Raw genomic sequence first — 24924 nt, forward strand, 5'->3', positions numbered from 1 at the left:
TCTAGAAATGGCCTGACCCTCATCCCAGTTAATGGTAAATGCAAAAGGGATGCTTCGGCAGGACTTTAAAGGGGCAGGACAAGTATTTAGTAGGTAATATCTTACTTTAAAACAAATGTTTTTTTATTTGACTTCAAGTAAAATCAAAGGGGTAGTAGTCATGTGGGCAAACAAAAGCCCAAATAGTGGGAGGGGTATGAATGAATGTATGGATACAGAAAGCAAGACAGGATGCAAAATACAATAAACACAAAGAGCAAAATACAGGTAATATTCCTAACTGACGCGTTTTGAGTGTTTCAAACTCTTCCTCGGGGGGAAATGGATCAGCAAACATATAATATCAATCTATAAAGAAAGAAACAACATAAGATGCGTGTAGGGATGAGCTTAAATAAATAAATAAATGTAGTGACGTGTGGGTGACCCCGCCCCCTCTGATGTAACGCAGGTTTCCGTTACATCAGAGGGGGCGGGGTCACCCACACGTCACTGGGGAACCCCTGGCTCCCTTCACCAGCGTCAGAGGGGGCGGGGTCAGGTGACGGGTGGCCCCGCCCTCCTAATATAAGAAACGTCAGCGCTGGGATCTCTGCAGTGTCTCCGCAATGGAGACAGAAGAAGGATGTATGGACAGCGCTGGACTGAGAGATCCCCCGTCGCTGGATATGATCATCCATCGCTGGACCCCGGAGATTCGTCGCTGGATAGCAAGAGTGGATTAGCACTGCTGGAATCTTTTTTTAATTTTTTTAATTTTTAATAAAGGAATTTTTCAAAAGTGTGTTTGTCTTATTTAACCATTTTGACACTTTCTTTGTGAAATGGTAGGGGTACTTTTGTACCCCCTTACCATTTCAAACAGGGGGGGGCCGGGATCTGGGGGTCCCCTTGTTAAAGGGGGCTTCCAGATTCTGATAAGCCCCCTGCCCGCAGACCCTCACAACCAACTGCCAGGGTTGTGAGGATGAGGCCCTTGTCCTCATCAACATGGGGACAAGGTGCTTTGAGGGGTCACAGACCCCCAAAGCATCCTCCCAATGTTGAGGGTATGTGGCCTGGTATGGTTCAGGAGGGAGGGGGGGCGCTCTCTCGTCCCCCCCTCTTTTCCTGCGGCCTGCCAGGTTGCGTGCTCGGATAAAGGGTCTGATATGGATTTTTAGGGGGACCCCCACGTCAATTTTTTTTTTAAATTTGATGCGGGGTTCCCCTTAATATCCATATCAGACCTGAAGGGTCTGGTATGGATATTTAGGGGGACCCCCACGTAAATTTTTTTTTTAATTTGACACGGGGTTCCCCTTAATATCCATGTCAGACCTGAAGGGCCTGGTAATTGAATTTAGGGGAACCTCCACGCTTTTTTTTTTTTTTTTTTATCAATGAATGAATGAATTGTAGGCTAATACAGAGAACACTCATTGAGTGTTCTCTGTATTACGGCGAGCCGACAATTTAGCCGCAAGTTATTTTAAAAGACTTTTTTTCCTGCACAAATGACACTTTGTGCAGGGACAGTTCTAAGCAGCAGAAACATGCGCCCCTTCACAGGCATACTATAGATACGAAATTTAAAGGAATATTACACTTTTATTGTTTCACTTTAATCATTATTAAAATCACTGCTCCTGAAAAAACAGCCGTTTTTAAAACTTCTTTTTGCATTGATCCATGTCCCCTGGGGCAGGACCCGGGTCCCCAAACACTTTTTAGGACAGTAACCTGCATATTACCCTTTAAAATGAGCACTTTAGATTGTGAACGTTCGAGTCCCATAGACTTTAATAGGGTTCTAAAGTTCACACAAAGTTTAGGTCTGTTCGCAGGTTCTGGTGCGAACCGAACAGGGGGGTGTTCGGCTCATCCCTAGATGCGTGGCTAATACAAAGGTTATAGTCACTGTAGCATACTAGCATTGAGTAAAAGCTAGTATTTTACTGACCCTGTATCAGAAGCTCGATACGTCATAAATGCATCCATAAATATACATCAATAAAAACAATGGTAGACCTCAGGAGAACAGGAAGGGGAGGTGTGCTGCCTTGTGTCATCTCACATCCAACGATGGAACCAGGAGGTGGAAAGAGACTGATCCTTGAAAAATTGCTCCCGCCCTGGATGGAAGGCTCACAGCCTTGAGTGAGGAAATGGGGGTTCACCCAACAGATTGCGTAAGTAGAAATCCCTCACAGAACCCGCGGGGGGTAATCTAAAAAGGTACATGGGATGTAAGTAAGAATTAATTGAAAATTAAATTAAAGTAATTAGTGTGTATATACTAAGTATACTCAAATAGTACGTTGGGGATCAAAAGACGTAGGTCTATGGCTGAACCACATGCTGCCTCAGAGACCACAATTCACGCCTAGATCAGCAATTAACTCCCAGAATACCTTTCTTAAAGGCTTCTGCTTTGCTTTCAATGAGGCACAATGCAAATTCCTGTCCGGTTGCAGATATAGGCATGAATGCTCTTACTGTAGTGGCAATCACCCATCCCACCATCAGGTGTTTTTGGAAGTCAGCAGCGAGCACTGTCCCTTCAATACCCAGGGATGTTGGTGGGAAAAGCCATGACTCCAGTGAACCTATCAAAAATGCTACCCTGGCTAGATCAATAGCTCAATGGTTTTAAGCAAAATGCCTTGTTGGCAAAGGCAGATATTAAATCTGCTTTTCGCCTACTTCCCGTTCACCCCCAAGGTTTTAGTTCACTGGGTTTTCACTTCCAAGGACAATTTTATTTTGACAAATGCATGCCGATGGGTTTTTCTTTATCATGTTTTTATTTTGAGGCCTTTGCAAAATTTCTACATTGGGTTCTGGAGTCTCATTCTCCCTTGGGAGGTTTTCACTAATTACCAAGATGATTTTTTGTTTATAGGACCATCTGATTCCAACATATGTCTTGAGTCTTTAAATACATTTTTCATATCTGTGATACCTTTTCAGTTCCTCTTGCTAAAGAAAAAATGTTTTTTCCCACGAATGCCATCAAATTTTTGGGGATCACTATTGACTCATTATTAATATAGTTTAGCTTACCTTTGGAAAAACTACATCGAGTGAGGACAGCGATCTTTTTATTCTTGTATAATACTCTTTGCTTTTGCAGCTAGAATTATTCCGATAGCTAAAATATTTTCTAAGCGTTTTGCCTTGGCCACTAGAGGTTTTAAGAACCCTTACTCACATATTGGCTTATCCAAGAGTATCAAAGAAGATTTGAAAGTTTGGGACTCTTTTCTTTGCAACTTTAATGGAGCAACGATTTGGCAACAAGCTTTTACACAAGATTTTGATTTAAATTTCTTCACTGATGCTGCGGGTTCTTCAGGTTTTGGAGCCTTTATGGACGGTCATTGGTGCGCCTCTGATCTGAATGGCATTCCAGTTGGTTGCATCAAGACATCTTACATAATATAGTCTTGCTAGAACTATTTCCAGTGATAGTTTCTATAGTCATTTGGAAAGAAAAATGTATGAACAGAAGAGTGATGTTGCATACGCATAATAAAGGCATACTCTTTTCTATCAATATGCTATCATCTAAATCTTAAATGGTTATTAAACTATTACGTTTCTTTGTATTACATTGCATGAGGTTCAATATTTGGTTAGAAGCCAAACATAGCTGGAGTAAATAATAACATAGCTGATGCTTTATCTCGTTTACAGTTCAAGGGATTCCGGGAAAACGTCGGTAGACCTTTGCAGAATACCTTGCCCAGACTTCCTCTGGGGCTTGATTTGGGACTGATATCTACTTACTTTAGGATCTCAGTATCTCAAAAAACATGGCAAGCTTATGGCCTGGCCTGGTCAAAGGGGTGTTATTTCTGCTCCAGTGTGTCTCTAGATACTATGGAAGTGAATGCATATACCTCACTAGCATTTGTATCTTTCTTATTGAAGTCAAATCTTAGTCCTGCCTCAGTGAGTAAGGTGTTAGCAAGGGTTTATTTTTTCCTTAAATAGATGGGTTTACCAGCCTTAACCTCTTTCTTTCAGGTATCTCAGATCCTGAAAAGTTACAGGAGAACATTCCCTATTTCAGTTGGTTTGTTGTCCAAGCTAATGGGATTAGAAAAAGTTTGTTTTTCTCAGTATGAGCTTTTACTTTTTAAAGCAGCTTTTTCTGTTGCATTTTTTGGAGCTCTTCGTTTAGGGGAATTTATTGCCCTTAACAGATCCTCTTCTTCATTTCTAAAGTTTTCACATATGTCTTTTGAAAATTATTGTGTTAATCTATTTATATGCAGATCAAAAACTTTCGTTTTGGGTAATGGCCAATGGATTTCTCTGGGAAAATCCTCCAATCCTTTAATTTGCCCTGTTTTTCATGTATCTGAATATATTTCGGCCAGGCCATCATCTGTCGGTTCATTCTTTATCCATCAGGATTTCTGCCCTCTGACTAGATGCCAGTTTTCAGCGGTGTTATTCTCTTGCCTCAAACACTTGAACCTATCAGGTTTTACATTTTCATCAAATTCCTTTAGGGGCTGCTACTACAGCTAATTCATTAGGTTTCTCATCAGGTGTTCAGAAGAAAGTGGGTCGTTGGGAAAGTAGTAGATACAAGATTTATGTCCATCCTGAATTATTAATCATTTAATTCTCTCTTTCAGATTCATCCAAGAGTATTATCTGGATAGTAGGCCATCCCTACGTCTTCTGGGCTGGGAAGCAGGCAGCATTCAGGACTTACTCAAGTAATCTAGGTCTGGACATTAATCATTTTCTAGTTTTATGGTCAGGCATTAGGGGCCTTAGATGGCGTAATCTTAAGAACCATTTGTTGTTTTTGTCCAGCATTTGCCCCCCCCCCCCCACAAGTTATAATTATTCATGCTGGAGGCAATGATATTGGGAAAATTAGAACTTGCAAGCTATTAAGTGAAATATAAAAAGGATTTCTCTGCCATTAAACTTTTGTTTCCACTATCGGTCCTGGCCTTCTCCGAAATGGTTCCTAGACTTCTTTGGTCTCCATATAGTAACTTATTATATGTAGACAAAATCAGGAGATGTTTGAACAGGACTATCCATAATTTCCTTCTTTCCTTGGGTGGTTTATCATTTTGTCACATGGAGCGTGAAGTTTTTTTGCCTGGTTTATTCAGGAATGATTTAGTACATTTATTGGCAGTAGGCATAGACATTTTCAATATGGGTCTTCAATCCATGATAGAAAAGGCCTCGGTTTTGGGGAGAAGATCCTCTCCCGGCTTTGGTCATTGGGGAATAGTCATCCAGCATTGTCTGGATGGACACCGTGTCTTTTATTAATTTATTATAGCCAGGATGGCTTCATAATTTAATTTGAATATCATTAATGAAATTATCAGGTTACCCCTTGAACAACACCATGGCCTATAAATAATTTGCTATTAAATTAATAAATATGTTAAAGAAAGAAGTGTTTATTGGTCGTTATTTGTGTTAATTAATCCCTTTGTGCTAGCCCATGTAATCTATGAATCATGCAGTGGCATATACATACATATTAATAAAGCATATTAATAACGGAATAGTATGTGTACAGAGTGATGATTATGTATAATAGACTTAACACGTGCACAAACAGGAAAAAAAAAAAACTCATGAGCATAAGTATGGTCACATGTAACACTTTAGTTATGCTAATCTTTAGCATGGGAATACATTGCTATCTAGTTTATAATTTTTTTATGGTAAGAAACATGACTCCTTAGTGTAAGGGACCTTGAACTTGGGATTTCCTGACTGTTTTTCAGGTGGAACTAACTAAAAGCTCCATGTGGGTCTATGGGCAAGCTGATGTAAAAGAACTTGTGTCCATATAAATCTACCTCTGAGTCCCTCCAGGTCCAGAAAAAAAGGAATAGGAGTACATCCTTTTCCAAATTTATGGAGGTAGCCTGGTGTAAATAGACACAAGTCCATTTACATCTGGCTGCCCATAGAGCAATCATAGGTCTGACCTATCTGCTGTGCAAATGTGGACAAACTGTCAAAAAACTGATATCCATTTCGTTCAGCTACAATTCAGCAGGAGATCTGTGGAGATTTACAATAAATACACCTCCAATTAGCTGGGTTATCTAGGTTACATAGTTACCATGTAACTATGTGCGTTAAAACACAGCATTGAACTGCAGGGGAGTGAAGTGGCTATTAACCAGCACTGCCCTAATGGAGAGTGTACTGGCTGGAGTGTCATTCTGTCTGTACTTTGTAACTGATGCTAAAATACACAAAACAGACAGCCACTGTCCATTCTCAATCTTTTACTCCTCCACAATACTCATAAAAACAGGGGCTGAAAAATACATCAAATCCCTAAAAGAAAATAACTAATAGGGCTTTTAAGGTACCACATCCAAAAATAAGTATATTAAAAAAATTTATTTTTTTTTACAAACATTAGTAAGGTTTAAAATGCAAACCCTAACACATAGGTAATAACAGTGAACAATAGAGTTACATATTTGCCAATGATAAATATTCAAGCCTCCCCTCAATGATCATAAGGGCTTCTCCCCTGTATATCACTAAAGCATTTCATAGGACAATGCTTGCTTTGATGAGAGAATTGGCATACGTTTCTAAGATTGCAGAGCAGTGGTGGCTGGTGCTCAAAATTTTTGGACAGCTCTGGCAGCACCCCCAAACCCCCTGTGCACAGCTCTGACAGACCCCAGGGCACTTACCTCCACTCAGCAGCTCCTCTCAAAGTGCACCAGAGCAGCGGTGACCTACACTCCAGCGTGTGCCTCCTCCGCTCCTCTTCCTAAGTGCCAGGCATCCAAAAGGGTGGCCTGGCACTTTGGCCAATCAGGAAACAGGTCTGATGCCCTGCCTCCGGATTGGCAGGGAGGAAGGTTAGTGTGAAAATAGCGAAAATGTATTTGCTATCATTACACAATTGGGTGGGATCAGGGCGCACTCTCTGCACCCCGAGCTCTACCTATTTTGAAGCCTATCATTCCCCCCCCCCCATCCCAGCCATAGGAATTCATGTGTCCGGCGTCCTGAAAGGGGCCGGGCAAATAGATGGGGGCCAACAATGCATGGGCCGCCACTGCAAATAACGACACTGCCTGTTGTGAATGCTCAGATTACATATGAATGAACCTGTGGTCACTGGTGTTAAATTACAGAGAGCATATATAGATAATATAAGGGTTGAATGAAATGGAGGAACTGGGTAAAAAACTTCCACACTTTTAACATAGGCTAATAAATATTGTCCAAGTAATATCATAGTATGAGCAGTCATTTGTACATGTCTAATCATAGCCATGGTGACCCAAAAGTCTTTAATCTACACCTCTACTTCCCACGAGAACAGTAGCCTCTGCCTTCTCATTGTGTTGTTTTGCAGGAAGGAACACCCTTTAAATTTACTGCTACTTATTGTTGATGCAGAAAGAGTGAAAGCCATTTTGTGTATCAGAGGGGATTCTAGCATTGATAAGAAATCAACATAACAACCAACATATACAAAAACATATGTGACAACAGAATTTTCCAAATGACTTAGGCAAGCATTTCTTGTGCAGATCAGTTCACTTACTAATACATTACAGCTGTACAACATAACACACCATTTAAACTTCATGTGCTGAGATTCATTGTAAATAATTCATGCATTTTGTATAAGGTTCAATGAGGCAATTTTGACAACACTAAATATATATTGTAATAAATCGAATACCAAACATTTTGTTTTCTTTACATAATGTAATAAAACGAATACCAAACATTTTTCTTTCCTTACAAAGGAGTAATAGTGGTAAATATGTAGCGCTAACCCAAACATATAAACAGTGCAAATTTGTGAGTAAGATTAATCAAACAAAAAATAATAAGTGAGATACGCTTACCAGAGATGTTGGACTCGACTATCGTAAGACAATGAGTCAATCAAGCATGAATGTACCCATGGGACAGGTCCACGATGACTGTATATCTGATGTCAGGAAATTCCCGGATTGGCCTTAGTCCAACTTCACGCGGTATCGACCATGAATATAATGGATACTGCAGGCGATACCAGGAAAGGAACTCCAGTGATGGCAAATGAATGACCAAACCAAAACCAACCCTAATGAGGGTGCTGGAAATGGTGAAACCCAGCAGCCCTTGCATTGGTACACATAAAAAAGAAAAATGGGGGGGGCAGGTCAAAAGACATTTTTTAATAGGTAAAAACCAATGTACAAAAAACGTATAAAAACAATCACATGTGATAAAAGCAATATGGGGAATAGATCTTTACAAAGGAGACCCAGCTAATTGGAGGTGTATTTCTTGTAAATCTCCACAGATCCCCTGCTAAATTGGAGCTGAATGGGATGGATATCAGTTTTTTGACAGTGTGTCCACATTTGCACAGCAGACAGGGGTAGACCTATGATTGCTCTATGGGCATCCGGATGTAAATGGATTTGTGTCTATTTACATCAGGCTACCTCCATAAAATTGGAAAAGGATGCACTGCTATTCCTTTTTTTTTCTAGACCTGGAGGGACTCGGAGGTAGGTGAGTGTAAATGGACACAAGTTCCCTTACATCAGCGTGCCCATAGACCCACATGGAGCTTCTAGTCAAGTTCACCTGAAAAACAGTCAGGCAAACCAGTTTGGAAATCCCAAGTTCAAGATCCCTTACACTAAGGTGTCATGTTTCTTACCATTAAAAAATAATTATAAGCTAGATAGCAATGTATTCCCATGCTAAAGATTAGCATAACTAAAGCATGAGTTTTTGTTTCCTGTTTGTGCACGTTAAGTCTACTATAGATAATCATCTCTCTGTACAAATACTATTCAGTTACTAATACATATTATTATTATGTATGTCTATGCTACTGCATGATTCATAGATTCCATTCCAGCTGTACTTTATTTCGAGGAACCAAAAACATTCTGTGTTTACATTAATCACTTAAAGTGGAGGGCCACCCTGAAAAACAAAAGTACATTAAAATTTTGCAAAAAAAATCAGAAAAAAATGAAAAAATATATTTTTTTAAACTTACCAGAAATGCCTGTTGCTAGGCATATCGTCCTAATCTGCCTCTTCCGACTCTGCGGTGATGTTCGGTCTTCTCTCCTCCGTGCGACGTCTTCTGGGGAATGGAACGCTGTGAGTTCTGGGAACTGTGTGTCCCAGAACACAGCGCGCCCCGTTCACAAAGCGCTGCGCGACTCACACATGCTCAGTAGGAAACAGGCAGTGAAGCCGCAAGGCTCTACTGTCTGTTTCCCTTAGTTGGAATGGCAGTGCCGGAACCCGAGAGCCAAGGGACGGGTCAGCCTCGAGCGGCCGACATCGCAGGCGCCCTGGACAGGTAAGTCTGCTTATTAAAAGTCAACAGCTACAGTGTTTGCAGCTGCTGTCTTTTAATTTTTTTTTTTTTTTAAGCTGGCCCTCCTCTTTAACTTATAATGTAATTTTAATTATTATCAACCCTGGATTTATATACCATATATACCGCTATACCATAATGCATGTAAATATATTTCTAGGCACTGTATATTTTCTAGGCACTGTATTTTTTTTCTTGAAATGCATTGAGGCACACAGAACTGTGTGCATTATTAAACAGGCAGGTTATGTTACTGCCTACATGGGTTTGGAATACTGGTCTCTAATTATCATGTCTCTGATTTGTCAGCAAGCAGTAATTATGGCTACTAACATGGGGTGTGGGGGGCAAGGATTGGCAAAAGCTTTGTTCCTCAATGGACTTCAAGAAAAAGACTTTAAGGTAAGTATAGAAATGTTATTTTATCATTCATTGGTACAAAAAAATCTAAGTGTCTTTTCTAGATTCCAGCCTCCCTGACCGAGAGAAAGAGGCCAAAAAAGACTGAGGGAAAACCATATTATATTCATAATTCCCAACAATCTCACAAACCCTGAATATGGGGAACAGTAAAAAGTTTTCTACATATAAAGAGGGTATCTAATAAAGTCAGAGGACTTGGGTTATTGCATGACCAATAAATTGCCAGTAAAAGTGGCAAATATAAAAAAATGCCCTGGTCATGAAGGAGGCAAAATTGTCCGGAGCTCAAGTGGTTAACTTTAAATATTTTATAAATAGAAATATAATAAATAAACAAATAATAAATATAATTTGTAAAAAGCCTTTGCGAGCTGCCTTGTGTGTTTACCATGCCTTATTACAACGTTTAAATAAAGTTTAAATAAATTAAGATTAATTGGGGACCTTCTCAATTTTCAATTTGTGACTATACTCAACTAATCATAGGTTGCATTCCACTTAAAATAATGGCCTGCATCAAATCATGCATGTATATTCTTCCTCCCTGCAATTCATTGTGGCTAAGGACACTCAGGTATGGGCATTGCCCTCCCTCAAGACAGCAGGCTATGACATAGGCAGATGCAGCTAGCCACGACCTCCCTTTCCTCTGTCCTCTCATGCAAACATGCCCACCTGATTTGTCATGCTGGGGTAGGTGGAATCTTGCCCTTCCCTCCTCCTTGCACCTTGTATGCTAGAGCGCTGAGTATAGCCCACCTCTGTTGTTTGGCAGCAGCAAACCATTACAGGTATGACACATTTTTTTCAAAGGGTGCCTTTTTAACCACTTAAGCCCCAGACCAATTGTCAGCCTAAGGACCAGAGGTCTTTTTACAATTTCGCACTGCACTGCACTGTTTTAACTGGTAATTGCACAGTCATACAATGTTGTACCCAAACGAAATTTGTGTCCTTTTCTTCCCACAAATAGAGCTTTCTTTTGATGGTATTTGATTGCCTCTGCAATTTTTATTTTTTACGATATAAAAGGAAAAAGACTGAAATTTTTAAAAAAAATATATATTTTCTACTTTTTGTTATAAGAAAAATCGAATAAACTAAATTTTAGTCATACATTTAGGCCAAAATGTATTCAGCCACATGTCTTTAGTAAAAAATAAGCGTATATTTATTGGTTTGCGCAAAAGTTATAGCGTCTACAAACTAGAGTACATTTTCTGGAATTTACACAGCTTTTAATTTATGACTGCCTATCTCATTTCTTGAAGTGCTAAAATGGCAGGGCAGTACAACCCCCCCCCCCCCCCCCCCAAGAAAATTGCTGAGTGGCATGTTGAGCCAATTGAATATTTTTTTTTGTCCCAAGTGATTGAATGACACAAAAAAAAAAAGTTTACAAAAAGTTGTCACTAAATGATATATTGCTCACACATGCCATAGTTATATGTGGAATTGCACCCCAAAATATATTCTGCTGCTTCTCCTGAGTACGGGGATACCACATATGTGGGACTTTTTCGGAGCCTAGCAGCATACGGCACGCCGAAAACCAATCACCGCCTTCAGGATTTCTAAAGGGTGCAAATTTTTGATTTCACTCCTCACTACCTATCACAGTTTCGAAGACCATAAAATGCCTAAATAGCACAACCCCCCCCCTAAATGACCCCATTTTGGAAAGTAGACACCACAAGGAAATTGCTGAGGGTCATGTTGAGCCCATTGATTTATTTATTTTTGTCCCAAGTGATTGAATAATGACACAAAAAAAAAAAGGTTTACAAAAAGTTGTCACTAAATGATATATTGCTCACACATGCCATAGTAATATGTGAAATTGCACCCGAAAATATATTCTGCTGCTTCTTCTGAGTACGGGGATACCACATATGTGGGACTTTTTGGGAGCCTATCCGCGTACGGCACCCCGAAAACCAATCACTGCCTTCAGGATTTCTAAGGGTGCAAATTTTTGATTTCACTCCTCACTACCTATCACAGTTTCGAAGGCCATAAAATGCCAAAATAGCACAAAACCCCCCAAATGATCCCATTTTGGAAAGTAGAAACCCCAAGCTATTTACTGAGGCATGTTGAGTCCATGAAATATTTTATATTTTGCCACAAGTTGCAGGAATATTACAAACTTTTTTTTTTGCACAAAGTTGTCACTAAATGATATATTGCTCACACATGCTATGGGCATAAGTGAAATTCCACCCCAAAATAAATTCAGCTGCTTCTTCTAATGTGGGGGACTTTTTGGGAGCCTAGCCGCATACAGGACCCCGAAAACCAAGCACCGCCAGGCCTGACTCTGCGAACGTTGCAGTTATGTGTTTAGTGTTTTGTAAGTGACAGTGATCGATCGATACTGCACTTGGGTGGGCTGGGCGGAGGGGCAAAACGTAGGTACTAGCAGGTATCTAGGCTGATCCCGCTAACAATGCATTTTTTTGGAACCCTAAACTGCTGGGGATGCTAGTATAGATCTGATCAGATCAGATATTGATCTGTTCAGATTCTATACCACTACGGGAGGTGTATGCTTTGCGCGTGGGTGTTAGCGGTACTGGCACTAACCTACCGCTGCCTGGGGCGACGCAGACCCTGACCCTAAAACTTAATTGATATCACCTGCCGGGTGATCGCTGGTGAAAGGGTTAACTCTAGGGGCAATCAGGGGGTTAAAATCTTTATTAGGTAGTATATGGGGGTACCTAGCGCTATAAAAACCTGGCGGTGAACATAAAAAATAACTAGCTACCTAGCGGCACCAGTGACACTAATGCAGCGATCAGAAAAACGATTGTTTAGTGACACTGGCAAAAGGGGGTGAAAGGGTTACCTGGGGGCAATCTGGGGGGTTAAAACCTTTATTAGGTAGTATATGGGGGTCCCGGACGCTATATAAAAACCTGACGGGGGAACCTAAATAACTAAATGACTAACTGGCTATCCAGCATCACCAGTGACACTTTTACGGTGATCACTGGTGAAAGGGTTAACTCTAGGGGCAATCAGGGGGTTAAAACCTTTTTTGGGTAGTATATGGGGGTACCTAATGCTATAAAAACCTGGCAGTGAACCTAAAAAAATAACTAGCTACCTAGCGGCACCAGTGACACTAATGCAGCGATCAGAAAAATGATCGCTTAGTGACACTGGCAAAAGGGGGAGAAAGGGTTGACTAGGGGCAATCAGGGGGTTAAAACCTTTATTGGGGGGGTAGGGGGGTTCCATGGACCTAACACTAACTGCCCTGACACTTTTTACTGTCACAACTGACACTAAATGCAATGATCAGTAAATAAATGATCACTGCAATCAGTGACACTGTGACTGGGAGAGGGGGGGGCGATTTGTGTGCCTGTGTGTACCTACGTGTCAGTGTAGTGATTGGTGCACTTACTATGTGTTCTCCTCGCAGTCCGGTCAAAAAGACCGCCCCGAGGAGAGTGACATCACTTCCTCCCTGCCTGTGTTTACACTAGACAGGCGGGAGAAGCTTCTCATTCGCCAGGAGCGATCGAGAGGGGATGGCCAGAAATCAACGGACATCCCTTCATCCCGGATTGCTCCTGAAGTGAAATGGACCGCCGCAGCCAGCGGGAGGGGGTCCGATCGGACCCCCCACCCGCTGGAAGGCAAGCATGTACCGGTACGTGCTTGTGCCTGTCCGTGCCATTGTGCCGACGTAGATTTACATGCGGCGGTCCTTAAGTGGTTAAGCAACAAAAGCCATTTAATTTGATAGTTGATCAATTTCTTTGTCCTTTTTGCTGTTGTGCTAACCTCTACTTAAATGAGACAACGAAAGGATGTTAATCTTGGAAATTGCTGTGTTTTAAATAGATATAACCACTGTCAACTTCCCCTCACCTTTCTCTGTGATAGGTTAATTTTAATATTGGCGAATCAATCCCTATATAAAGGTAATGAAGATTGGTAAAGCAATGTTACTTTGTGTTATTCATTTTTGTACTATTACCAACATTATTATTATTACTGTTGTTATTATTACACTACTATCATAATTTTTACTGGCCTTTTATGGTCTTTCTATAGACTTAATGTAAAGAAGTTAAATTGAACTTAAACTGTTATTACGTTATAGACCCAATGTGAGGAACCTAAACGAAACTTTTGAAAGGAGTTTACTTATCAACAACTTGCCTAATGGATAACCTCCCTGTTTCATCAGGATAGCAGGAATGATTTAAATGTTTAATCAATTGTCATGGTGGCAAATTAGAAGGTGAATAGTATATGTAAATGATGGCCTATTTCTATGATTAAGGTATGTGCAATGCACTTCTAGCTCTTGATGTAACCTTCGGGGGGGGGGGGGGGGGGGGGGGAGTATAGGCATCTCTAGTTATATAGACAGTGAGCATACAGATAGACTATTACATATATGGGTCAGTGAAGGGGAGAGGTAGCATAACCATTAATAGTGGCCCCCCACCCTCCTCTTCTATACGTAGGATAGTAATCCCTTAATAATATGAATTTGTTTTTGAAACCTGCCAAAAAAACAAGAGTTAATGCAATATAAATGAACAATTAATGCTTATGCCTCTAGGTAGTACTTATAGTACATGTAAATTAAGGCAATCAGTGAAATTAATAAACAGATAAATGGACAAACTGTATTGAAGGTTGGAGGTTGGAGGAGGAGGAGGATGAAGAGGAGGAGAAGGGGGAGAGGACCCCCATCTGGGCCTTCCATGCTATAGCTGTATACAGTTGAACGATGAGGGAATACCTGGGTTCACGCCAAAGTCTCTAGGGCATGATATGTGAAATTATGTTATATTGATATGACTACTCATTTAAAATAAATCTTGTCACTCTATTTAGATGACAGCAACAAAAGTCTTTTATCTCATGATGAAGAGGACCATGTCCAAGAAATGCATTGAGCAGAAGGACTATGTTGTATAAATTACTGCAGTGGTTGGAATTGACTGTTTTATGATTGCATTTTATTATAAGTCTGTCATTATTATAGGTCCAATTTTAAGGAAATAAAATAAAATGCTATTGATCAAATACCACCAAAAGAAAGCTCAATTTGTGGGAAAAAACGTACATCAATTTTGTTTGGGAACAGCGTTGCATGACCGCGCATTTGTCAGTTAAAGTGACGCAGTGCCGTATCGCAAAAAAAGGCCTAGTTGTTAACCACTACAATACAGGGCACTTTCGCCCCCTTCCTTCCCAGCCCAATTTTCAGCTTTCATCGCTCTCGCACTTTCAATGAGAATTGCGCAGTCATGCTACACTGTACCCAAATGAAATTATCATCATTTTGTTCACACAAATAGAGCTTTATTTTGGTGGTATTTATTCACGACTCCGTTTTTTATTTTTTGCGATATATAAGCGCAAAAAAGCGGAAATTTGGAAAAAAAACAATATTTTATTTTTTCTCTTTTAAAAGAAATCCAATAAAATCAAATGTCATAAATTTAAGCCAAAATGTATTCTGCTACATGTTTTTGGTAAAAAAAATTGCGTTAAGTGTATTGGTTTGTGTGATCACGGACATATGTACGCAAATGATCATGTACATATGTGTGCAGGTGATCACGTACATATGTGTGCAGATAATCATTGGAACATGTGATTTTAGTGGGACATATGTGGAGGACATGTCTTTTTTTATTTGGGGACTTGTCTTTTTATTATTTGGGGACATGTGTGTTTTGGGGACATGTGTGGTGACATGTGTATTGTGGTGACATGTGTGTTTACACTGTGTGGTATTACATTATGGTATTATGTGGTATTATGTGTGTATTACACTAGACTGGTGATCAGTTAGTAAAAAGCTGTAAAAACAGCTCATACTCACTGATCACCAGCCAGCTGCAGCGATCTGCTCTCCTCTCCTGAGCGATGACTTCTGTGTGAGGAGAGGAGGAGCCGATTGCCTAGCAACCGGCTGTTTGTTTACATCACATGATGGCCCTGATTGGACACGGCCATCATATGATCAGGAGGGCCAATCACAGAGCCCTCCTGCTGATCCGAGATGCGCCGTGTCCGGGTGACACGAGCACATCGGGATGGCGCCACTGCGCGGGCATGCATTTCATTATTTATTACTGTCTTTGAATTGAGTTTAACACCTTTTCATGTGGTATTTACCAAGTGGTTTGCGATAAATACCGCAAAACGTTTTAGTGAATTGACAGTTTCAGGATTGCATGTGATATTTAGGCAAAATGTGTCCTCACACCTAAATATCTCATGTGGATTCATTCTGTGAATGGAGCTCAATATTAGGAAATATGAAGTTCAAAAAATGATCCAATACTCCAAACTAAGCTTCAAACTATACTTCCCTCTAAGGATGTCACGTGACCTGACATAACGTGTAGGGCATGACCGAAAGTGTACCACGGACCGGAAGTGACTTACAATGTGGTGTGAAACGCTGTTTTTTGGTCTCTGTTTGGCATGCTTGCTCCTGCTGTAATTTAAGCAGGTATTTTACTTAATACACTGTGGTTATTTTGGTAATACACTATTGGAGGCTTACTTATTTTACATGTGGATTTAAACATCCCCTTGGAGGGGGTGCAATCTTTTAATTAAGCATCAATCACTGATGATCCTGGATCCCGGAATTGAGACTGTTCCCAGTGGATTTACTAAGGCATTTTACTCATGCCCATTAGGTGATAGTTCTGTGAGCACATTGGTGTGGTGTCAGCGTTTTAATTCACCGGAACAACTATCAAGTCTTTTTTCATCTACATATTATTTTGAAGCATAGTTTGGAGCATTGGATAATTTTTTGGACTTTTTTTTTTTCACTTATTTAATCACATTATTTTTCACTAATGTTTATGAACATTTATTATTGTTATATTTCACTATCAGGATGTCAGATCACTAGGTTAAGCGCAGGATCATTTATATATTTATATATATTTTTTCTTATGTCAGTGGTGATTTGTGAGCACTATTAGTTTTTGCAGCATTTCCATTTCTATTATTTGTCATTTTGTCTAGTTCACTTTAGTAGCGCAGAGGTTCATTATACATTATTAGGAAATATGACAAGAATACTTAACTAAAGATTATGTTTCGCCATGGAGTCCTGCCCATGATGGTGTGGCAGATGACCAGGTTCAGACACATACCTAATGTCACCTCTGATACGAGATAGAGATCGTTTAAGTTTTGGCTGTGGTAACACAGGATTTGTGTGTAATGAACGGCCATTGGCCAACTCAGTCCCACTGGAGCAAAACTACCTTCTAAGAAAATAAGCACATTCCTGAAAGAAAATTAGTGGGCTAGCTTGTCCACATAATCAATTTACAGTCACTTATCTATAGCATTACATCAGCTAAAGTGATCATCCTTATATGTCTTGTATGGCCCCTTAACCAAGATTTGGAGGCTTAGAATTCATTAGTGAGCCACAAAAATAATAAGGAAATGTGTAATATGCAATTTCCCTATTAGCAAGGAGCACCAGTTCATGAATAATAAACATGTGAATGGTATGTGTTCAAACGCCTTCTTAATTAGGTGTGACCGGCCAGGGGAAGAATTTGTCCTCATTCTATTTCCTATTACATACAGTATATATAAAGGCCCCATTGAAAGCTATTGAAACAACAAATTCTCTACAAGCTCCTATATTTTCTCAGAAGGAAAACCAAATCCAAAAGCAGATATGTCTGGAACAAAAAAATGTGCCAGCCAGAAGATCAAATGCCAAGATCCTTGCCAAAAAATCCCAGTCTGCAAAGATCCATGCCAAGACCGTAAGTGATTTAAAGATGCAAATAACACCTGTACTAGGCTTTATGTACTACTTTTTGTGTAAAATGAATGCTTTTCTTGCAAATTGCTATTAAGTCTGGATATGTACGTATGTATTTTATCGCTTATGCATCAGTTATATAAACTTTAGCTGGAAAGGACTATTAGAGAGACTCTGTTGCTAAATTCATACTGCCAAAAAAGTGCCCCACACTGAAAATTGTAAATACTTACCTCCACAACCTGTGATGGCACTGTAATGAAAATAACTTTCTGCACTCTATGGTTCCTACCACCAGCTTCTAGGTCACTATCATGTCCTGCAGTGATGTAGGGGATAATAAGAGAAACCACTAAGCCCACCAGGGCACCAGGGAAGGACCAGGAAACTATCCCTCTTTAAAGTGGCTTTAAAGCTTGATTTTTTTTATTTAAATAACAAACATGTTATACTTACTTGCTCTGCGCAATGGTTTTGCACAGTGTGGCTTCAATTCTCCTCTTCTCGGGTCCCCCACTGGCATGCTCTGCTCCTCCTCTTCTTGGTGGTCCCCCATAGAAAGTCTCTCCTGAGCCACGCTGTCTGCATCCTTGGACACAGACAGTGCGGCTCAGCCCCTCCCCCCACTCTTTGCTCACAGAATTTGATTAACAGCAGTAGAAGCCAATTACTCCCACTGCTACCTATGTGAGCAGAGAGAGGGGAGAGAGACACTGCAGGTGGGCACATCGCTCGAACAAAAGAACTAAGTATTAAGGAGGGGTCCATACAGATACAGGAACATTTTTTACCTTAATGCAGGGAATTCATTAAGCTAAAACATGTCCAGCCTTTACAACCATTTTAAGCAGTGATTTATCTTCATTACAGGAGTGTTTGATGCCATGGGCAGTATTCATAATCTTCTTTTTAGGGGATACTTTAATTGGCATTTTGATTTTTAATGACAGAGTTGCTTTATTAGTTGCCATGCAAATTGCTATATTTTGAGTACTTGCTGTACTCTACAATATAATAGTCTCTACATCATAGGTGCATTAGGGTGTGCACCCCAAAACTCAAACACACTTGCGTATTTGTGCATATGTATATCTATATATCTATATATATCTATATATAAGTATATGAGGGAGTCAGATGGGCAGTGGATGGTGTCAGTTGTTTTTATTTTTATTATTTTATTTTTTATTATTTTTTGTCAATTGTTTTTAGGAGCCCCATTAGGGGGCTGTGGTGAAATAATAGGGGTTTAAACAGGGGGGAATCTGTGCCACACTGGGTTATTAGGGTGGGCCCAGGCACACCTGGAACACCCTGTGTGCTCACCTATGCTCTAAATATTAGTCAACGATGAAATAAACAGATTGTGTGTAATGAAATATGCATAAAATACGTTAAGCAGAATGTAATTTCAATTTCTGACTGGAGTTTACCTTAAAGTGGATGTAAACCCACCACTCACTCAGTATAAACTAATGGCACAGTATTAATGTATATATGCATGCAAGCCTCCTGCATGTATCCCTACCTTGCAAATTTCACCCCCTTCAGCAGTAGGAGTCCCACAAAACTCTGGAATCGGTGGGTTGGTCTCTTTGCCGGAGCTCAATGGACAGAATTGTGATGTCACAAGACTCCCTGTCCACCTCTACACTCTCCTATTCCTGAGTTTTGAGTAACATCCAGTCAAAACTCAGGAAAGGCAACACGTGACTTTAGCATGTCCAATCGTTCTGAGGTTTGGAGCAGCCAATCCTGGGAGAACTGGAGAACAAAGGAGGGAGGATGTGAAGCTGGAATCGTAACACTCTCGCTCTCTATCTCGTGCTGTTCCTGAGATAAAGAAATCAGATGTCAGTTACAGCAGTGGGTTATGTGGTGACACAAACGTGTGTCTTTTTTTTATCTTGCTACAAAGACAGGAGGATTGCTCAGAGGAGGATCAACTATTAACTCTTTGGGGCAATACTGGGTACAGCTGACTTGACATCTTCTTCTGTACCAGGTAGAAGTCTTCATTAAAAAAAAAAAAAATCAGGTTTACATCCAATTTAAGCAAGTGAGATTGACGTCAAGTATTCTGACTTTGCTTACCACTTGTTTTTGCTGTCTCTACAACACATAAAAGAGTTACCGTAGTTACATAACACAGAATCATGTCATGGCTGTATTAATACCATTCAGAAGAACATACATTAAAGCATACGTTTAGTCAAAAAAAAAAAAAACAGCACAAGGGACTGTACCTACATTCAGTGTGAAGTGTCTCTTGTACTGCTGGCTGATTTCGTTAAAATCCCCTATCCTCCTATACCCCCTACCCCTGCAGCCATAATCTTCCATTGCCACAGGGGTTATTACAATCCAAGGGATCTGTCACATGCACCCGTTAAGCATGTATTCCTGCCCTTTCCCTCCCCCTCCTAAGTTCACAGAAGTTGTACTATAGCTTCCACAAATGAAAAGTGCTTTATGAATGGAGCATGGGCAGATGAATGAAAGGCCCTCTCCTCCATTCAACAATTAGTTTTCATTTGTGGAAGTTACAGTACAGGTTCTATGAATGGAGGATGTGGGAGGAAAGAGCAGGCATAATTAACCCTCTTGAAGATTACATATGACAGATCTCTCAATTCTTATTAGCCTCCATAGCACTAGAAGATTACGGCTGCAGAGGTGGTGGGGGGGGGGGGGGGAATCAGAGGCCAGAGAATTTCAAATTAAACCGCAGCAAGCAGCACAAGGGACACTTGGAAAGAAAGTACAGTCCCACGTGCTGATTTCTTTTTTTAATTGACTGAGATTAGGATTTAAATAGACTTTAGTGCTGTGATTTCATGAAGCCCAGACTAAATGTACATTTTAAGGCTAGCCTTGCATTAAAATGCGAGGATCGCCTAATACAGAAGGCCTCCCATTGCATTCCAAAATGCCTCACTAATGCTTCAAATGTTTGTTTGTTTTTTCAGCATGTAAACCTCAGGGTCAACGTGGCAACCACTATGTTCGCCAACAAGGTAAAAAAGAGAAAGGCATGATTGCCCTTTATAAAACTGTATGATATATTCTTTAAAATAAGTCAAGATTAAATACTTGTGCAGTATTATGTGCACCACAGTTACACATATTTATTCCTCTCTATTTTCATACAGTAGCTGCTCTTATATTTGGACAATCCACTTTTATTAAAAATGTAACACAGTCCTAAAGTGAGAGGCAGAGGTTCTGCAAGCTGTCCTAATCCATCTGGTGGCACTGCCCTACATGTACAGGCCACTGCTATTCCTGGGGTTGGTCCGCAGAGGTCTTCAGTGTGGACTTTTTTTTATGTATCTGCTATCAGCAGCACCAGTTTCAGTCTCTGTCTACAGAATAGCAGCCATTGTAAAAGTATCAGGTTAGGCACCACATGCATGAGGAAACACATGACTCTGCAACACAGAGCTTGGCGTAGAGCAGAACTTCAATAGGACAATCAGCAGCAAAAGACCATCAATCCTCCTCGTATTCATTCCATACTTTACACATGCTATGATGGAAAGGCAACAATAGGCAGAAGAGGAATATTTAAGAAAGGAGGGTTGGGGTGCTGGAGCTGAAGAGAAGGAAATGAGGCAGGCTTCAAGGGGAACATTTCCTGACTCCTTAACCCTGGGAATTGCCTGTGGGTGAATTGTAATTGTTGAGGACAGTGTTTTCCTCAGCGGCACTGAGGACTCAGGGTCTATTTTTTTCTTGCAAACAATTTGTGGCAAATTACCTGTAAAAGGATCCCAAGTTTGCCCCCCTCCCCCTAAAAAAGAAATAATAATCCCTGCCACAATTAATAGCTCCTCCCAGCTTGCCTTGCTTGTTCCAGTGCTCTGGCACTTTAAAGGAGTAACATAATGTTTCCGCTGCTGGACCTTATCTGACAAACGTTTAATGTTTGCTGCAAGATAAATCCTACTTTGGACCTCAATGTCTGTATCAACTGCCCACACGCTGAAAATTTGCCTTACAATGATTTTCGCAGATGGATCAGGAGTTATAATCCCCCTTTACTCTATCCAAAATGGAAAAAAAAGTTTTGCTTTAGTTCTACTTTAAGGTGTAATCTAGTCCTTTTACAAACCCAACATACTATCACTGTTACTAGAATTGCAAATATGGCTTATTAAACACAATGTAATGTGCCAAAATATTGTTTTACCACTATCTGCCCATTATATAGCCCAAAGGATGTATATGGTTGCGTTGCCCTGGCCTTCAGACTCAGCTGATCACAGAACAAGTTAAAGGGCCAATCACAGTGGCTCTTTACCACGTGATCAGCTGTCAGCCAATGACAGCTGATCACGAGATGTAAACACAAGCTGCTTATCGGCTTTTTTCCCTCACGCTGACAGCGCGAGGAGAGAAGAAACCTGATAACCGGCTTATGTTAAAGGGACATCGGCACTGATAATCAGAGCACTGATTATCAGTGTTATAATTATTAATACAGTCCCACCAGTGCCCACCAGTGCTGAAAATGAGTGGCCACCAGTGCTGCCAATCATTACCCACCAATTCTGCCTATCAGTGCCCATAAGTGGCACCTATCAGTGATGCGAATCAGTGCCTCCTCATCAGTATCACCTATCAGTGCAGCCTACCAGTGCTTATCTGTGCCCATCAGTGCCACGTATCAGTGCTGCCTATCAGTGCCACCTCTCAGTGCCCTTCAGTGCCGCCTATCAGTGCAGCCTCAACAGTGCCTCCTAATCAGTGTCCACCAGTGCAACCTACCAAAGCCTATCAGTGCCCAATAGTGCAGCCTATGAGTGGCCATTAGTGCAGCCTCATCAGTGCACATCAGTGAAGCAGAAAAATTACCTTTTTGCTAAATTTTATAACAAATTAAGAACAATTTTTTTTTCAAAATTTGAGTATTTTTCCAGTTATTTAGCAAAAAAAAAAAAAAAAAAACCCAGAGATGATTAAATACCACCAAAATAAAGCTCTATTTGTTTGATAAAACAATAAAAATGTCATGTGGGACAGTGCTGAAAGCAAGTAAATAAAGGAAATACGCTACAGAATTCATAAACATCGGAATTTAAAGACAATGTGAACCACAGGCCTGATATATTCTAACAAAATCAGCATGTAAAAATCAGGAATCGGATAAATATGCAACTCATCTAATAACTGCTATTTCAGCAGCTGATAGTCCCATAGTCATTGTTGTAACCAGTTAGTCCACAGCATATGCTGTACAACTGGTTTCCTAACCAAATCCCCAGTTGGAGTATCACTATTAAGGTTACAGTTAAGCCAGAAAAATAAAGATAATGTACACTGCTTTATGACTGATCTGTGGAACACCAGCCTCACCTTGTGTGGCTTTGATCATAGAAAACGGCTTTGTCTTTAATAAACCGCTCAGGACCAAACATTGATGTCATTAAACTGTTCATAACACAATATCAAAGTCACAAAGTGTAATTATCCATCTTCTATTTCATTCTGTACATTGAACCATTCTCCTCTCTACACCAAAGTAGGTTTGGGACAAATTAAATAATATTTTTTCTTAATAAATGAATTTGCATCTGTGCTTTTTATTTTAGAGACCATTTCCAGTGTTATAAACTGGCTGCTGGCTTGATTGAAAAGCCCAATGAGAACTAAAGCTGGACGAACACCGCTCGAATTTCAGTCACTTCTTGCTGAATAAGATGACATTTGAGCTGTGGGTGACCCTGTTGGTGTCTTCAAGCTTGACAATAGAAAAGTTTAAGAGAATTGAAGAAAAAATTGAAAGGTGGAAAATTGTTGGCTAAACAGTGATTGCATTCTATCAGATGTAGTTACTGTTCAGGTATTCAAGCAGCTGGGATGCTGTGGCTTATTGATTACAATGCAATAGGCAGATTCCTCCATCCACACTAAGGCTCCATGCACACTGGGCTTAAAAAAAGTCTGTTCTCTTCTGAGTAAACGCTCATATAGAGCATTTTTTGTACAAAGGCTAGACGAGTTTTGGAGTTTTACATTTTTTTCTGCCTCCAAGTTCCAATCAGAAATGCGAACCAGAAGGGTTTTTTTTTCTGCTTCTGAGCGTTAAACTCAAAATATGCCTCTTAAGGTCCTAATGTGCATGGACACATAGGATAACACTGAGCTGCTTCTACAGGCAGAACACAAAACACCTGTAGATGCAACATTTTTAAAGCCAGTGTGCATGGAGCCTATACAGTGTGAATGGAGGAATCTAATGTTTTTATATCAATCAGCCTATGATTTGAACAAGCGAAATCTAGACATATACGTGGGAGTTGAGTACACACATCTGCTGCTGCAGACTGGAAATTGCCAGAGGTGAAAAAACTAATTATCTACAACCCATTGATGTTGGTTCCAAGAAAATGGTCCCTCCCGGAAACTGATCGAAAAAAAAGGTTTGGCTAAAAACCTAATCTGCTAGCTGAATAATGAATATACTGAAAAAGAAACCATGGCTAAATTTAAGGCATTTTGGAAATTGTATTTGCTATCTAAACTTTAACATAACTGATAGATAAAAATAAACATCACCTGTAGTCAATTGTGAAAATTTATTTTACACTAAGCAGTAATTTTTTACTAATTAAAGATTTCTTTCTTGACAGATCCATGCAATCCTTGCATGCCTTGTGTTGTCCCCGTCTCCTGCTGTCCTGATCCCTGTAATCCTTGTCAGGGCAAATGAAGTATTTGCTGTGATTAATGAAGATATCATGCTTGAGCCCAAACGCTGAGATACTAATTTACTTCTCTGCAAAATACTTACAACACATCCGAGTTTAAATCGATTAAATTCTGCATCTTGTTACAGCTCATTAATTAACTTTGCTCAATTAAACTTTAAATTGCTTGCTCTAAATAGATTTCTTTGTTTTATTATACAAACTGCAATGGGGTGCCAAATTACTGAAATATAGCAAACTTACCAGTACTGATGTTCAATACACTGCTGTAGTAAATTGTTAATATTGCTGTTTTCTTCATGGAATCCTGGTGGTTTTTAACTCCTTGGCCCCGGCCACATACATATATGCAGCCGCTCGGCAGGAGGGCCTTAACACCAAGAAGCTGCTTATATGCATACCTAAAGGTAAACAGAGCTGTGCCGAGAGCAGTTACCAGCGGCTAACGGAAAGCTCCTGATCTCTACTTGCGATCGGGAAGTTTAAAATCATGTGACCACTGTGTCAGCCAATCACGGTGTTCACATGATCACAAACCCCGCTCCACCTCACGGCATCGAAAAGCCCTTAAAGGGCCAGGACGTGGTGATGCCAAGAGGTTAAATATATGTTTACCACATGTGAATGTGAACTATGTG

The 24924-nt window shown here is 40.2% G+C and overlaps 1 protein-coding gene across 1 annotated transcript; it reads left to right on the top strand.

Annotated features, from left to right (window-relative positions):
• The first annotated feature begins 200 nt into the window (after positions 1-200).
• On the top strand, positions 201-24462 carry LOC143929765 (uncharacterized). The gene is made up of 5 exons (XM_077453741.1): positions 201-267; positions 4632-4715; positions 17336-17574; positions 20543-20590; positions 24209-24462. The coding sequence occupies exons 1-5, from the start codon at positions 201-203 to the stop codon at positions 24335-24337; spliced, it is 567 nt and encodes a 188-aa protein (XP_077309867.1). The 3' UTR covers positions 24338-24462.
• Positions 24463-24924: the final 462 nt, after the last annotated feature.

This window comes from Lithobates pipiens, unplaced genomic scaffold, assembly GCF_037356315.1.
Source record: "Lithobates pipiens isolate NorthernLeopardFrog02 unplaced genomic scaffold, aLitPip1_a1.2 Scaffold_25, whole genome shotgun sequence".
Classification (NCBI taxonomy): domain Eukaryota; kingdom Metazoa; phylum Chordata; class Amphibia; order Anura; family Ranidae; genus Lithobates; species Lithobates pipiens.